The sequence below is a fragment of the Colias philodice genome, chromosome 19 (genome assembly GCF_061535455.1).
Source record: "Colias philodice isolate Cphi_HAF_F1 chromosome 19, ilColPhil1 Martin Lab GWU primary, whole genome shotgun sequence".
NCBI lineage: Eukaryota > Metazoa > Arthropoda > Insecta > Lepidoptera > Pieridae > Colias > Colias philodice.
The window spans coordinates 6,303,113-6,320,248 of NC_143104.1; the positions used below are offsets into that span (position 1 = coordinate 6,303,113).

A 17,136-nucleotide genomic window follows, 5' to 3' on the forward strand; every position below is an offset into this window, starting at 1 on the left:
TTACTTTTTTTTATGAAACCGTATATTGTATGTTTTATAGGTTAGTTAATTACAAAATTATTGTCCATAATATTAAAATATTGTGAGAAGTGTACATACGGTATAGATCAAAATTGTAATTGACTTCAATAACATTGCATCAATTTTTATGTCAAGACATTATCTCGAATAAAAGATGGGAAGATATTTACGCAAGTAATGTATCAAAGCTTTACCATTGTATGGCTTTGAAAAGTAGAAATAAAAGGGTGTCAGAAATATACGTGTTTACGACGTTACTCCACTTTTTATGATCAGTGACACAAAAATCTCAACGTGCGCCTGTAAAGAGAACAACGTCAGGAAGGAAAATAAAACGCTTGCAATTACATTTCCAACATCGAAACAGGTAAATATTTTAAAAACATCAGTTTCGCTGTTTCCACTCGACTTAAGGCGCACCGTCTTAACTATTCTTTTAAGGTAGATAAAATCGTCTTACCTTCTTAGCAGAAAATGCTTTCAAAGAAAGATTTCGCGCGAGATAAACGCTAATCCTATTTACTTTTCCAGCTCTCCCTGACATGTTTCTTATGTGTGAGATAAAATACCAGAAAAGCTTTCGCAATATTCACTTTATGACGCAGTTATTTTCAGTAATCAACAGAGCTATATCTGTTTTATCCAAGTTCATCCGGATTACTACAAAAAGCCATTTTTCCAGTTAACATCTTTTTGTTTGGGATCAAAATGGATGGAGCGGCATAAATGTTTAATAGACTTTTAGGGCAGATAACTGTATGTGTGATATTAAATCCTTTATGCGTTTTAACATGGTTTTAACTCTTTATGTTTCACTTTTAAAATTGCTAATAGGGCTGTTTACGGACCGTAGGATGACCAAAATTTCAGGTTTTATTTACTTATTGAAGGATTATAGTCTGATAAAAAAATGGAATTTAAAATGTGATTTCAAGCAAAATTATGTGATTGTTGTTTCATTGGATCAACAACAATTTAATATTTTTTTCTTTATTATCATTTCCTAATTTTATTTTACCGGATTAATCATAAATTGGAAGAAAACATTTTATTCCCTTCATAAAACGGGTAGGTATTAAAATCCATTATTATCCTAAGGGCCGATTTTTCAATGCTTGGATACAACTTATCTGTCCATTATAGTATTACACGATAATATTAAAATGTCACGTAAACTGTCAAATACGGGCAATTAGAATACGTTTTTAAAATGGTAGTTTTATACATTATTCGACGAATAAGTTTTATCCAAGCATTGAAAAATCGGCCCTTAAGTGAACTACGAGTATAGTGTATGTATTTGATAGCATTTGTACCTATTGAATCAGATTTCCCCGCGTCAATCAATATTGCTACTATGAGTAAGGGGTTTTTTGTTGATTTTCCTAGAATTAGAAGTATTATATTCCTTCCAATTAAACTAATATTCTATTCATCACAATTGAACTCAAATCATGGTTTTATTTCTGTTCTGTTCATTCCTTTTGTGTAACAAGAAACGTGAATTAATCTCTGACACAGATGTCCAATTAACGGAGTTTTATACAGATGAATGTCAATACTGTTCCATGTCTAAATTCATTCTCAGTATTTCTGAATTACGAACTTCGAGTAATATGTGAAAATTTCGTGCAAATAATCCAATAGTTTTAACGGTAATTTAGTTTTGTTTACGGGAACGGCATAAATCGCTGAGCGTGCAAACGTAAATTGGCTAAGCTCTCCATTGTAAATTGAGATTGGGTTGAGATTATTCGAATATTGCGACAAAATAGGCACAGGAAATTGCAGGAAATACAGAGGTTTCCTGCTTTGAAACGGAGAGAGACTCTAAACCGATTAATTGAAGCGATTTACTTCAGATTTTATAAAAAACTGATATTATTCATGTCTTGTTCTCTTTTTTAGAAGCTTATGTTTTGTTCACCATGTTATGGCCTAGAATCCCGAGCGTTTAGCGATTTAAAAGCAATTTCCTTTTTGTTAAATCTTATGTACGAAATTTATATAATTTGCTTCACCGTTCGAGTAAGCTATGTGAAGTACGAATATAATTTATTGGGCGTCAATAAAATGACATCTACTCTTAATAAAATACCTATTCTCTTATCATAAATCTTATACAATCGATAGTAATATCGTCAACCTGGTCACCATTCTATTTTATAATTAATGTTCATTGTTCACCTTAATACTTCCAATATCGGCGGATCTTCTAAAACATTAATCATAATAGCAAGCACTGAGTTTATTTTAGCATTATTCACACATGTTGAATTTGGGTATGGTATTCTAGTGACCCATTGTGTTTATTATAGATTAACTATAGAACATACTCGTACTTCTTAACAGTATTTATCTCAATTACATTTCTATCCCTAGTTGTACGGACAGCAAGACCAGAACGTCTGTCTCTAAACGGGGATTGGCGGACCAACGGGGTGGGTCGCAACGTCTCCCATTCCTTTGGCTACGGGCTCCTAGACGCCGCGGGGATGGTCCGACTCGCTCGCTCGTGGAGGACCGTACCTCCGCAGAGGAGATGTGAACTGGCTGCTCCCAGACCGCAGAGGGCTGTGCCTGCTAGGTCTTCGATTACTTTGCAGGTTGGTTTTGAAATTTTATGTGTGATTGATAATGTTCAGTTTTAAGTTACAGGACCTATTTATTTTGTTCATGATTGTTGTGTTATTATTTTACTCAAATTATTGCTTTTCATAAGAAGCATGTTTTTGTATGAATTAATGAATTTATTTGTATTTTAATAATAAAGAAAACTATTTGAATGCTGTGATTAAAATCTTATTGAATGAACGAATTCCAGTGATAGTTTATCGAAAGCTTTTGAATGTTTGGAAATTGGATAAAGGCGTCAATATGTTCAATAGTTATTTCTAGTACTTATTCGTAATAGAAAAGTAGCGCGGACCACACCCTGACTTCTCCATTACTATATTTTGTTAGTCACAAAGTATGTGGTTCCAACTCCCCACAAGTAATGCGCTGCGGTCATACAATAATGTTGTTCACTTACAGCTGGACGTAGGCGCGTGTCCCGGCGTGAACTACTTGGAGCACGTGCAAGCGCGCGTGTCGCTGTCGGCGGCGAGACGCGGGGAACTGCGCATCGCACTCACTTCGCCCGCCGGCACACGCGTTACTCTACTCGCTCCTAGGTGAGTCCTGTTATGCTTTTCAGGTGTTTTTCTGTGCGTAACCGGTAAACGGTAAAGACAGGTCATACGCGACACGCTGATCGTGTCCAGGTGAGTGCCATTTTGCAGTAAATGTGTGTATTTGTGTGAAGTACTTGGAGCACGTGCAAGCGCGCATCACGCTGTTCGTGCCCAAGTGAATTCATTGTTATGATAAAAATTATAATTTAATGCAATTTTCCCGAGATATATACCTAATACGATTTTCTTCCTCTAAACAGATCGTCAATATCTTAGATCTCAATTATTTTGCTGCCGCTGCGATACCTGTAATTTAAACTTTGCAAATCACAATCCAGACAAAGTACCCGCTTGAAATCTTTGCACACTTAGCGCAAACAAGATGTCGAGAACCTTTACGTTTTACATTAAGGTTTACCTTTGGTATCGTTAACGTTACAGCTCTACTCAGCAAGACGATTCCCTTTATATTTCGTCTTTGCTTATTTAAATTCACAGGCAGTAGGTCGTTATCGGAACTTTCGGAGCGAATTACAAAGCGTGACAAAGCATCCTTCTTCCATATCGAGTGACTTTAAATACTACTAAAGCTCTGTTTTCTGTATTACAAATATGACAAATCGAGCAAATATTTTCATTTGCTTATTTGTTACACTTTATTAACATACAAGCTATGATACTTATTCGTATATAATCTGTTCAAATTATGCAATTAATTATTATTTACGGGTGACAATAAAATAATCTACGCATAAAAAATTCAATCATATGACTGTCATAGAAAAATTCCATGCGACATTCATAGCGATGTTGATAAAGAAATTGAAGGAAGCATATCTCAAATAAATTAGGGTTCTAATTTAACAATCAACCGTCTTACTATATTATGTAACGACAATCACATATGGCACCGTTTTATGCAAGAGTAATGTTCGCAAATTACGCTCTATAGCCAGTGAGTGGCGTAGTTTATCACTGTGAAATAGCGCATCGACTCATGAACCGCCTGAAGTGACGTTAGCTTTAATGAAATAGCTTTGTAAAATCATTTTATCCCTCTCCTCTTTGACACGGGATGTTAGCAGGAATATAACAAGAATTTCGGAGAACTATTGTAGATATTGTGTGATAAATATCTGGAATTTAAAAGGTTTTCTATATTGGATTGTTTCATGGCTTATGAAATCGACTGAAGCAACTTAAGAATTGTTAATTTAATAAAAAACGAATGTAGTCGTACATTTTATTAACACAAATTAAAGTTAAGCGTTAATAGTCAAGTAAAAGGTTGACGTTTTGTTATTTGCCGTAATAGCTTTGGCTAAACTGCGATAGCCCACATTAGGTCGTGTAAATTTGTTTAAAGTTTAACAATAAATAGCAGACTGCCAGTCCCAAGTCCACGATAAAACTAAAGGGTCTTTGTTGGCAGACACAATTCATTTTACGTACCTTTGTACTAAATTTCAGCTTCTAGAATACTGAATTAAACACTTGTATTGTTGTAGTAATAATTAGAGAACAAAATCAAAATTGCCAAACCAGATTAAAACAGTAGATTGGAAGTATTTAGATACTAAGTAATACTACAGTACTTTAAAAGTGCAAATTGCATTTTTTTACCTGAATTGATGAACATTCAAATGGTTTTTAAACTTTTAAATGTATGAACGGACTGGAAAGTTATTTCAATTAGTCACTATTCACGGCTGACTAAATTCCAATCATTACAGTTGTTTTGCCTTCACACTTCTAGCCTGTAATTTGATTTTGCTGGTAATTTAGCACCAAACTGGAAACAAACTTATTTGCGTATGCTATGCAAACGGTCAATGAATTTGCCGTTGAAACAATAAGACCCGATTTACATCTATTTAAATCCGTGCTGTGGTGTTAATGCAAATTTACTGTAGCGTTAAAAATATAACCGGTGCTATTTTTACACGTGTATTTGTACAGTTAAATACAGATGTTAATATCACATGAACTTTCTTGATAATTTAAATTTTCGTTGAAATATTTTACTTCTCATAATATTCTTTATTCCACAATGAAGACTCAAAAGGTGTTATTGAAAGCACTACATCATCTTAAATGTTCATTGAATGCCCTCAACGTCATGTTTATTGGCATTTCCAAAATATAATATCGTCACTTGTGCTATTAAGTGGGTATATAACTGGAGGGTTGTTCCAGGCCGCACGACTCGTCGCGCGCCGGCTTCAACTCGTGGCCCTTCATGTCCGTGCACATGTGGGGAGAGTCGCCGCTCGGCGTCTGGCAGCTCGAAGTGGAGAACGGCGGACGATATATGGGTACGTATTTGGTATCGCTGTATCGGTTTATATTTTACATAGTGTTAATGTTTGATGTTTATCGGCTAACTAAAATTTCTTCCAATAGGAGCGCAGTGTCTATTTCAAGTATAATAAGAGGTATTTCTAATTAATTGAAGCGAGCTTGAACCAGATTTAATTATTGTTACTACGTAAAATCGAAAATCTCAAATCTCAATTTACCGACCTCGGTGATTATGAAACTATCAGAAACATTTCAACTCGAATTCTGCGATCGAGGAGAAATTTCAATACAATTTAGTTACTGACACTGACTCACGGGAGATTACAAACTTTATCGATTTCAACTTTAAGCCGCCTATGTCAGCTATAAATCAAGATCTTTGTAAACTCTCGTGTCAATCCTATTCAACAGAATCAATTACAAAATTTATTTCCTCGAAATACATGTGTGTCGTTACATCCCCAATTTCGATATCATAGGTCGAGCGACATTACAAGATTGGTCGTTAATTTTATACGGAACGAGCTCGCCGGCTGCTAAAAACGACCCCATACCGTTCAGGAATCCAATAATCCGTAATAAGAGTAACGCGACGCGGCCCGTCGTCGTGCAAGCGGGGCGAAAAAATAACAGAGGGAAAGCTATTCCGATAGTCCCCACGTACACGGTCGGATTGGTGAAAAGGAAAAAGAACAAAAATTCCAAGAATCCGAATAGGAACTCGCAGAAGTCGAAGCAGAGCCGGCCGGCGACGCGTTCTCCCGTGGAGAGCTCGACGGCGCGCGCGAGCGGCGCGCCCGACCTCAGCCTCAACCTGCGCGCCGACCTCACCGACCCGCTCGCCGACGCCCGCGAGCGCAAGATGTCCAGCCTGTTCGAGCAATACCCCAAAATACAGCGGATATATCCGGCGCCTCTGCAAGCGAACGGTACTTGCATGTTGTGTCCGTTTTGCCGCGACCGTTTCGTTTCAGCCGTCCGAGCTTGCACGTCAATTACCTTTGTCCTGAATACCGCAGTTGCATGCTGTGTGCGCAGTGTTTTTGATTTTTTTTTAGCAAAGGAAATTTCATTAGGAAACTTTCGTTTGATGTTTGTTTTTATTTTCGCTTGTCGTTATTAATTTTCTGTTTTGTTCTTTAGCGGCTTTTTATTTCTGTTTATTTTATTAGAAAGCCACAATAATCACCATCCCACTAAATTTTATTTCTTTTTGAGTAGAATTTTCAGTGTATTAGTAGACACGTGCTTTTTAAATTTTATAATCGATACTGCATTTACTTTTAATAATTAACACGTAACATTTAAAAAGCATGTCACATCCTTTATGTATTGTGTAGATAGAAAGCAAACTAGAAGATAACTGAACACCAGACTTTTTAAATACCTAGTTAATTAAAACTTATATACACTGTTACAAAGTTTCGTGATGAAACATAATTTCATGATCAAATTTTAGATAAAAGTCTTCTAAAAATTTATAGACCGACGTTTTATCCTTCAGATATTACTTAAAGCAAGTCGCGTCATAGTTATCAGACAAAAACCTTTCTTACGAAACCAAAAAAAAAAAATATTATAATTTTATACACGATAAAGATAACAAAATTATTTTTTATCCTTCCTACGTAACGAATTACGTACGTACCTTTCCATTTTTTACATCACATTTTAGTAACAAATACAAAACTTTAAACACTACAGCTAAGGACAAAGTACCAAAGCTACCACAATCTATTACTAATGTTAGTCTATCTCATAAACACCAGTTATTAAAACTAAAGTCTACACACTTTTACACGAATCAGTCCCATACACAACACACAAGTATCAAAACAGAAAGTCCACAGTCTATACGTGAATCATGAAATCAATCCCATTTCAGTACACACGTCGAAAGTCCACACTCTATATGTGAACCAACGAAATAATTTCCCATACATTGCAGCGGGCCCGCTAACCCAATGGGAGCTAATATTCTACGGCACGGAGACTCCCCCGCAGGAGTACGACGCGTCGCCCGAGAGCCTCAGCCCGGCGTGGGGCAAGCCCAGCGCGGGGCCCGACGTACTGGAGGAGGTGCGACATAACTCTATAGATGACGACCTGGCGCTTGTTTGGCATGATTCACACGCGGTAAGAGACAACTAATAATCATTTATTTCAGGTTTCTTATTTTCAAAAAGACGTCAATTTCTACTGATTCCCTATTGAAAATTCTTAGTATCGCATAGACGTTATTATGTCCTTAATGTCCTTACCTATTTACTTCTTTACTTTTAGTGATATTTATCGTTATCTACTTCTATTAAGCTTTTCTATAAGATCTTAGACACGTCCTTTATATAATTTTTTGATCCCTTGGATTTTACCTTTTCCACTATCTTCTACATGTATGTTTATTGGTCAAACTTTACCTATTTTTATCTACTTCAAATATTTACCGTCTTCATTTTATCCGCCACATTATTTTACAATGTAAGCTATGAACAATACTTCAAACACCCTAGTGAATTAATTATACCGGACAGTTAAAAGTCAATCTTTTGGCCGTCTTCTGTTAGGCAAACAAAGGAAAAAGCTACGGCATGCAATCTATGTGTTCCTATGAGAACATAAATATATTTGTCAAAACATCTTTACGATTTATGAAGATTGAGACAACTTGTGTATACTTAAGATTTATGATTTAGATAGAAGATAATAAACATGGCTATGCAGGCATCTTTTAACTTCACACGCTCAAAACGATATGGAACTCTTGAATCTTACACGTGTAAAGTTATATATTTAAATGTTAACATTTTCTGCGATAAAACCTAAAGGCAGCGGGCTATAAAGTTAATCGGTTAAGAGCCCTTTGTACTGAAAGTTTAGGCATTTTAGGCACTGAGATGGCTCGTGCCCGCGTTGCGCAGGAGCCGGCGCGGCATGAACTCCGGTGACCTATGAAGGCGGGTGATTATGCCACAGTATAAATAAATCAGTAGTTCGATTTTATTTGCTATCGTAGGAATGTTGTTGATATATAAATTTACTACTTATCCTATACCATTAAACGAGCAATATTTGCATATTTATATATTTGTTTGTATATATACAGTGTGGAAATTTTCGATGTGCCCTGAATGGAAAGTACTTGAAATACTAGGGATAGCAAATTTTTCTGAAAGGAAACATTCCTTTTTCAAATTTTATTTTATTATTCAAATCGATAGAAACAATATAAATGATAATTTATTGTTAATTTCTCGTAAAAATTTTTTGGTCTATTTTATACATACATTTAAAGTTTAAAATGAAACTCTCGTTCTGGATACATTAATTTATTTTCTTCTGAAAATATTGGTAATAATAATTAAAAGTAAAACAAATAAAAAAGGCAAAATAATAATTGAATATAAGTATGTAATAAGTAAGTTAGTGTATTCTGAATTTTTGAAAATCTTTGAATGCAGTTCTATTTCTTTTTAAAAATAAAGGAAATTTGCTATCTCCAGTATTTCTAGTACTTTCACCCAGGGCCCATCGAAAATTTCCACACTGTATTTACAAACAAATATATTAATATGCAAATATTGTTCGTTTAATAGTATAGAATAAGAAGTTAATTTATATTTACAACAATAATCCTAGGATAACTAACAAAATCAAACTACTGATTTATTTATACCGTGACATGCTCGCCGTTTTACTCGCCGCTCGGTTCTAATACGCGAACGGCGACTGCAACGTGGTCGGGAGCAAAACTAGCACAGGTCCTCCCTCGATAACGTCCGGCTGGACTCTGGCTGCACTGACGTGGTGCGCGCGAGTCGCATTTTACGTATTATATTTTATATAGAAAAAAATAAGGGCTAAATTAAAAATCTATCCAAAAATTTCCCTGTAAAACCTGATTAGTAAATGAAATGTAAAATTTTCATAAACATAGCGTTCCCCTAATTCTCATAAAACTGATTATGCTTTTAAAATCGATGTTACTTCTGATTTTTTTTTGATCGAGTCAAATGTTTAATATTGTGTTTTTATCCAAAAAAGTCACTAGATCAAACGTTTATCTGTGCTATATATTTTTTTAGGATTTTAAATATGATGATTTCTATCCAAAAACCATGATTTAGAAACATACATTTCGGAGCAGGGCCCCTTAAGTGCAACCCAGTCGTGAAACCAAAGACGCGGGTCACGAGATTCTTAAAGGATTTATACTATAATGCTGTCGTCCGACCCATTTACCACTTACAAGTTTTATCTGAGATAACACTAAATGCCTTATACTGGATAACAAATTATTTTCCTTTTGTTATCCTTATTATTTTGTATTTTTTGAAGCATTCGCCAGAAAAAATTTAGTTCTTCTTCTTTTATTTAGTTAGTATAATATAGATCACATTGCAAATACAATTCAAATTTAATACGATATTTTGTTATAACATGTAAGCAAAACACCATAGATTATTAAATAGTTGTTGGCACAATAAAAATAGTACCTATCACATAAGAAATGATATTAACGAGCTTTTGTTTCTACTTAGATATTTCGATTGTTTTTGAAGTAAAGCTGGATTGCTGGATATTGGTACGAATTATAATTGTATATTGTGTATCCTAACAACATAATATTTCAGTGTCACTTGTATATGAAGTAGACCGTGTGAACTTCGAATAATCATTAATACAAAAATCTAATATGTATTAATATTTTCTATTCGACCTAGACCGTCTAAATAATAACAATATTCAATTTCTTGGACAAAGCAATTTATTATTTGTCTTCAATCATTAGTAACAAGAATTAACTAAAATATTACTTGTCATTAAAAATGTGATTATAAATGGTATTATTGTGCTTCGTTGGTTTATCTTAAGATAAATGTTATGTCTTGATTTATAGAGATTTAACCCCTATGGCTACCGAAAATATTATGCTTTAAAAACATACCAAATCTTCGTGCTAACAGGCAACAGCCCAATTCATTTAATTTTGGACGGTTAACTACTATAAAATTTTAATTCAATTTGTTTTCAATTATTTGTATCCTATCACTGAGTGCTCATTTGATTAAAATTTGTGTTTAAAATAAAAATACACATATTTTTTAATACTTATCTTGGTTGGCAAGTGGAAAATACTAATTTGTGACTTAGGTAATCGCAAATATTATTATTAAAGGTTAGCATAAATTTATTTTCAGCAAGAGCGAAGAAGATTGAATTATTTCCTCTTTATTGTAATACAATAGAAAGCTTCCAATTTAATGTCTATTGTACAAAATGAGGCTTAGGGGCTGTAACATAATTGACAATAATTTTGAAAGTATACAGTCTTTAACCCTGAAAATACTTCGTAAGGCACGTGTATAAAATAGATCTATATGAAGATGTATACAGTATAAGGCCTCCTATTCATGGTCAACATTTCTTGATGAATAATGTTGCTGGAAACTTTCATTAATGATGTCGCTCCTCGGACGTGATTTCAACACGTGTTATCAATTTGGCAACATGCAGCACTTTCAGCCAGCAAATTCAATTTTGTTACAAAAATGATTACCATGAATATGGGACTTGGAGAGTTCGTAAAAATGTATGTTAACACGCATATTCTATAGAAGCGTAGTAAAAGAAGTTGGTTAACACTTCTCTGCCTCCCTGGTACAGAGTTTGAAACATGTGCGTAGAACGGAGGGTCCTGGGTTCGATTCCCTAAGGAGACGAAGAAAATTTTTTTCGGTCTAGTAGAACATAGAAGGGTGATCACCCACTTTGCCCTAAAGAATATTGATCAGTGTTACAGATTTATACATGCATCTGCCCTATCCCACTAGGGGATACGGGATTTCACTTTTTAACATTTCTCCGGTCCCACAGATCCGCGAAGAGAGTCCCTCGCTTCCAGCGAGCGGCGCGCACAGCGGCTGTTCCACCCGCGCGCCGCAGCCCCCGCACCGCTGCTTAGGTTTGTGCTCACTGTTACTGCTGCTCACTCTCGCGACCGACGCTTTGTACTTGCCCACACTCGCACTAACCCGCGCGCGCCATCTTGCGGCCCGCGACAGATAGGACGCCATCTTGTGGCGCACATGTCAACGTTCGCCCGCGCTGGGTTCGTGAACAAATACAATGCGATAGCTGCTTGCAAATGTTATAAATGATTATTGGTACCTTAATTGTTTAATTTTTGAAGTGAAAACTTCTTTAGCGGCGTTGGGTATATAAAATCTTAAACTCGCGTCAGGACACGTGGCCTGATCGAAAAAGCGTAAGACGGATGGATATCAAACATGCTCAACGTTAATTATCAAGTTTTCACTTCAGCCGGCACTCCCGGAGTGCAACCCGTCTTTTTTTTTACATGTGCATGTCAAATGTGATATTATATTTTACATAAGTTTAAATCACAAAAGATTTCCCGCATTTTATTTATAAAATCAAAGAAGTTAACACCGCCAAATCGCAGTAACACTATCGTACTTGTATTTCTTCATGAATACGTTGCTAATATTTTTGATATTGGCGACCTCTCACCCGGCTACGGTGTTCTAGCAGCCGAGGCTCGTGATTCTAGTTAAATTTATCTACGTTATAAGTACAAGCTGTTTATAATCTTATTTGTTTAATTTTATACCTCTTTGTAATACTTACATCACAAAAAATGAATTCTTTCATACTTACTGCCACGTCACCTTCCCTGTACTTAAGGTAAATTAATGTAGTTACTGAAAAGTATTTTAGATGGTAATTTAGCAGCTCTCAAAGTCCGGAAGCTTCGAAGAAAAATGTTCTTTTGTCATGGTTCTATTCTTCGAACAGAACGCTACAAAGAACATCTTCAAATAATTAACAATAAGTAATGAAAAAATGTCGAATATTCCGGACTTTCCACGGTCACAGTGATTTAAAGATATCTTTAGAATTAAATATGAGGTGTTCACTTTTACTACCTTAGATAGTAGATATTTTTAAATTATTGCGACACAATTATGTAAAATATTGTACACTGTGTCCAAAATAACTCGTATGTATTTTGTAATATCAACTATTAATCGGCAAAATTAAAGAGCTAGGAACAAGTGCAATTACATAATTTAATATTGTGTACTTTCAAATGAGACGTCCATTTTGCTTGAATTAATGCAGCTAAAAGTTTGGGAGGTAAAGGGAATATAAATGGGCAGTAGAGATTTCGATGTAGGCATAAATGTAGGTTTTATGGTACTTAATACGTAAATAATTGCAGCTTCCCTTCGTATTATATAGATACACTGGGATTTGTCATGTCGCATCCTATTATGCTACGCTATAGGATTACAATAATGTTCTGTTTTTGTTTTTTATTTTATCTTTTAATAATAATATACTTACTTTTATAATATATTATGCATAATGATTTTACACGTGTATTTGGTTTAAAATAAAGTCATTTTGTAGAACATGCACAAAATCCAATATTTTTTAAGTATATAATAATTTTTTACAACTTATTTCTCATATTCAGTGATATTGATATTATGTATAATATTCAGTGAAATATAAACTTCGTTATAAATCCAACTGTATTAAACAATAATAGGAAAATATTAAGTTTCACATATTTTACAATAGAATGTTATAGTCATAATTTTAAAATCTGTTAAGTTTGTAGCAACAATTTTACTTTGCCATGAACCAAATGAACGGTATACTTACGATGCCAAATGTGAACGCATTTAAATTTTCAATCAAATATTTATAAATCATATATTTAGATAAATTTATATTTTAGTGTTAATAGCATTCTGACGATATTGTTCATGATGAACGCTCAAAAATCAAGTTTGATTTAATTACAATTAACAAGTTCTTATACATTTTATATCGTCACTAGGCTATGTTGTGTTGAATACAATCATACATATCTGTTAAATTAAGTTGAAATGGGTTTTATTAGGCAACTTAAACTTAAGGAAAAATAAATAGGCAAATTATTTCTGTAACAGCCTGTATACAACAATATGGAATGTCCTTTTGGACAATAATATTTTCAGCCAGTAACCTTTGAAATGCCCTTTGGAAGTGAAAACGGGTCACGAGAAGATAGCACAAAGTATAGCACTTATAACTAGTTCAATTGTGGCAATTTCAATATATCACTTCGTTTAAGAGACTATTTTTATATCAGCAACGGTCTTGGCAGATTTATAAAGGATAGGAAGTGGAGAGGTATTGAACGGTCGGGTTTAAATTGCGATCGTGTATCAGCCGTACGTGACCCACGCTTTATTTCCAACCTCGAATTACATTTTGTTCATAAAACCTTTTTGTTGTCTTATCTCAGATTGTTCGACTTATTTTTACATGCGAAAATATTCGAATAGAACTCTTATTATGCTTTAATTAAATTCCGTATTCAAATTGCGTATTGAATTAAACTTTTTCTCTTTAACAATTAAAAGTTTATGTCTCCGTTGTTAATTTTACGGCTGCTTCCTTAATGGTAAAGTAAAAGTTTTTAACAATTGAAATAAGTGGACAGGCTGTTACAGATTTAATAAAAACCGAATACTTAGTTCCAAGATAGTAAAACATAATAATTAGAATAAATATATTGCATAATGTGGTTGTGATCATAGCGGTGATTGCCAATCCATTTAAAATTAGTAAATTTAACATAGTTGTATATAATAAGTAGCTATTATAATGAAAAAATAAAATTTGGAGACTTGTACAAATTGCTCACAAATGTAAATTTTTAAAACGACTGATCGATCAAGATTTCTCATCGACTGGTAGTTAGAGTAACGTAATTGTTAAAATTATGTATAAATAACTCAATAAGAGTTAGGAGTAGGTTCGATAAGTTTGGATAAGGCTAGGAACTGCTGTATCACCTGTTTTAACTATCGCTCGATGTTCTAGAAATCATTAAGTAACTCATTTTTATAACAGTTTTGCTGTATACATGTAAAATTGTTCACCAATCGGCGTTAAGTAGCTACCGAATAAATTGTATTTATTAATGTAAATGTTAAATTTGTATATATTGAACGTGATGTGGATGGATATATAATAAAAAAACACTTTTATTACAAAATTTATATAGATTTTTATTTATAGTGGAGTCTTGTCTCTGATCATTGTTATTACTTATTAGTCTTAGTTTCGTGTTGTAAAGTTTTTATTTGCAATGTACACCGCTGACGTTATGTTCACTCCACTGAATTTTGATATTGATACTGCTTGAGTATATTATTCTTGTCGCATGTCTCGCTTCGCTTTTAATGTTTCTAACTTTTATAATAATGTTCGCTATCCGCTTTCTGCTTATTGATTCGTCCTTTTGATAACCCTCATAATTTATTTTCTTTAATCATCCTCACTTCTGAGTTACTTATATTTCCTGATTTCATTTAATTTTGTGCACGTCCCTTTTTTGGCATGAAGTAAGCGATCACGGCACCTATTGATTTACAAAATTCTACAGTATCGAACGTTTCGAACAAAATTATTTGAGATCAGTGACGAGATTCTACTTGATTTTTCCCTTCAATTCCTACTTTCATTGTCTGCATCTACGAACTTCGCGTCTCGTTCGTACGGATCTTCTGCATCATGCCGCCGACGCGAGTGCATGGAGCCGGGACGGTGCTGGGTGGTGTCGGATAACCCGTTGTATCGCATATATTCACGTGTCTGTTCTTTTCCCACTAGAATGCGCGAAGGAATTGCACTTGTACGACGGGCGATGCTATACGCGTTGCCCGGACGGCACGTACGCCAGCGAAATCCTTATGGAGCGGTCGTCGCGGCGCCGCAACCTCACCGCGCTGGAGCCCGCGCTCGTCAAGCGGCACGGTGACGTCACCGCGCCCGCGCTCGAGGCGCTCGACATGGAGCCGGCCAACAGCTCGGCGCCGCGCATCTGCCTGCCGTGCCACTACACGTGCGCCACGTGCGTCGGCCCACACAACACCCAGTGCTCCTCCTGTTTAGACGACGCCCAACTCTACAACAAAACGGACGTCGAACCCAAATTCTACTGCTACCCGAACACGGTTCTGCCGCAGATATCCGACGCCGATTGGCATTACAAAGTGAACATTATCCTTTCGATAGTCCTCGTCGTATTCGGGACGGTCACCCTCTACGTGATAGTGACCTGTTTGCAGAAAACTTTCTGTAGTAACCATTATAATGATAATATAAAAGTTGCGTACAGGGAATTGGCGGTAGACGACAAACTCCAGACGGCTCTGGAGATCGAGGACGAAATACACAAAGCGATTAATAACGGAAGCGACAGTGAATCCGAAGACGACGATTTACGTTTATAGCAGTTGTTAACGTTTAACCCTGAGTATTACGAATTAAATACGAATTTAAGTGATCAATGAAATTACATACAATTTAATATACTCTATGAATTTATTAAAAATTGAATTAAATCGCCGTTTTTGTATAAGATTTTCGAATTTATCGTATAATTAAATCCAAAGACCTGTGGAATTCAATCTCTCGGTCTATTTTTCTACTGCACTAAAATTGCTTTAACTTTCTCTAGGTTTTTAAGATAAAATCATGTTTACAATGTAAAAACATCACATTCCAAATCGTGTAAGTCTTAAGGAACTACATATATACTTTTTACTTTTTTATACCACAACACTTATAACTGAACAAATAATTTTATTTTAAATAGGTGCTAAAATGTGAACAAAATTTTGGTTATGAATTAAATGGTTGTTCACCTAATTCCACACCGTCCAGTTAAATCATATTTCAATTCTTCTTTTCATTTTCCAATTCTTTTTGTAGCATTTAATTGTAAAAGTTATTTTAATTATTTTGCGGCCCGATGGTAAAAAGACTACCGTAAATTTATGTAAGAAATGTTTAAAACATTTGCTGATGTTATTAATTATCACAAGTACGTAGAGATTTGGCTGAAAATATAAAACGCATTTTTAATTACCCGACTACTAAAGTGTACATTAGTCATTTTCCCAACGGGTCACAAGTTAAAAATGTAGTGTGATGCATAATACTTAATGATAATTTTGCTCAAGTGGCCATTTAGGTAAGTAGGCTGAGCTCTGTACGGTGTAAATATATTTTATGTATATAATTAAACGAGTTCCTATTGAATGATTGTTTTATTTTTTATACTTATTTTGGAAAATGATGCTGCAAGTTGTACGAGCTGTCGTCAATGATGGATCTCCTGACTGCGGGCTGCATGAAGTATGGTAATTGGTAGGTATTAAGTTAAACCCAGTGCAATAGTATTATATAATTTATAATGATATAAAAGATTGGATGATTGGTATAATATTAAGCTTAAATAACTGATAAAAACTTCAGTGGCCAACAAATAAGAATGGCGCTTTGTCAATCTAATAATAATTAATTAGTTATGACGTAAAAGTCACACCCTTAATTCTACAGAAATAAGGATTCATGCTAATTCCATATAATTAGGACATGTTTTTTTATTTGTAAAATAATCTTAACACAGAAAATGAAATAAGTAACACAGTGCTTTTAAATTTGTTCACATCATTAGGGCGATATACTAGTCGAACTAAACTAACTTAGGCTCTGGAGAGTTTTATTTCCAACACCGTAATGCCAAAGAGAATTGTTATTAGAAACTCGA

General features: G+C 34.7%; 1 protein-coding gene across 2 annotated transcripts in view; it reads left to right on the top strand.

The window, feature by feature from the left end:
• The window catches only part of Fur1 (Furin-like protease 1), a 161,430-nt gene extending 144,805 nt beyond the window's left edge, over window positions 1-16,625 (top strand). Inside the window, exons 9-15 of one of the 2 annotated variants that reach the window (XM_089707180.1) lie at window positions 2,404-2,627; window positions 3,058-3,197; window positions 5,394-5,512; window positions 5,978-6,427; window positions 7,447-7,634; window positions 11,373-11,460; window positions 15,192-16,625. In XM_089707180.1, coding sequence (XP_089563306.1) covers window positions 2,404-2,627; window positions 3,058-3,197; window positions 5,394-5,512; window positions 5,978-6,427; window positions 7,447-7,634; window positions 11,373-11,460; window positions 15,192-15,814 — 1,832 coding nt within the window. In that variant the 3' untranslated portion in view covers window positions 15,815-16,625. The remainder of the gene's footprint in view (window positions 1-2,403; window positions 2,628-3,057; window positions 3,198-5,393; window positions 5,513-5,977; window positions 6,428-7,446; window positions 7,635-11,372; window positions 11,461-15,191) is intronic. The other variant, XM_089707179.1, reaches the window with a different exon arrangement.
• The last annotated feature ends 511 nt before the right edge of the window (window positions 16,626-17,136 follow it).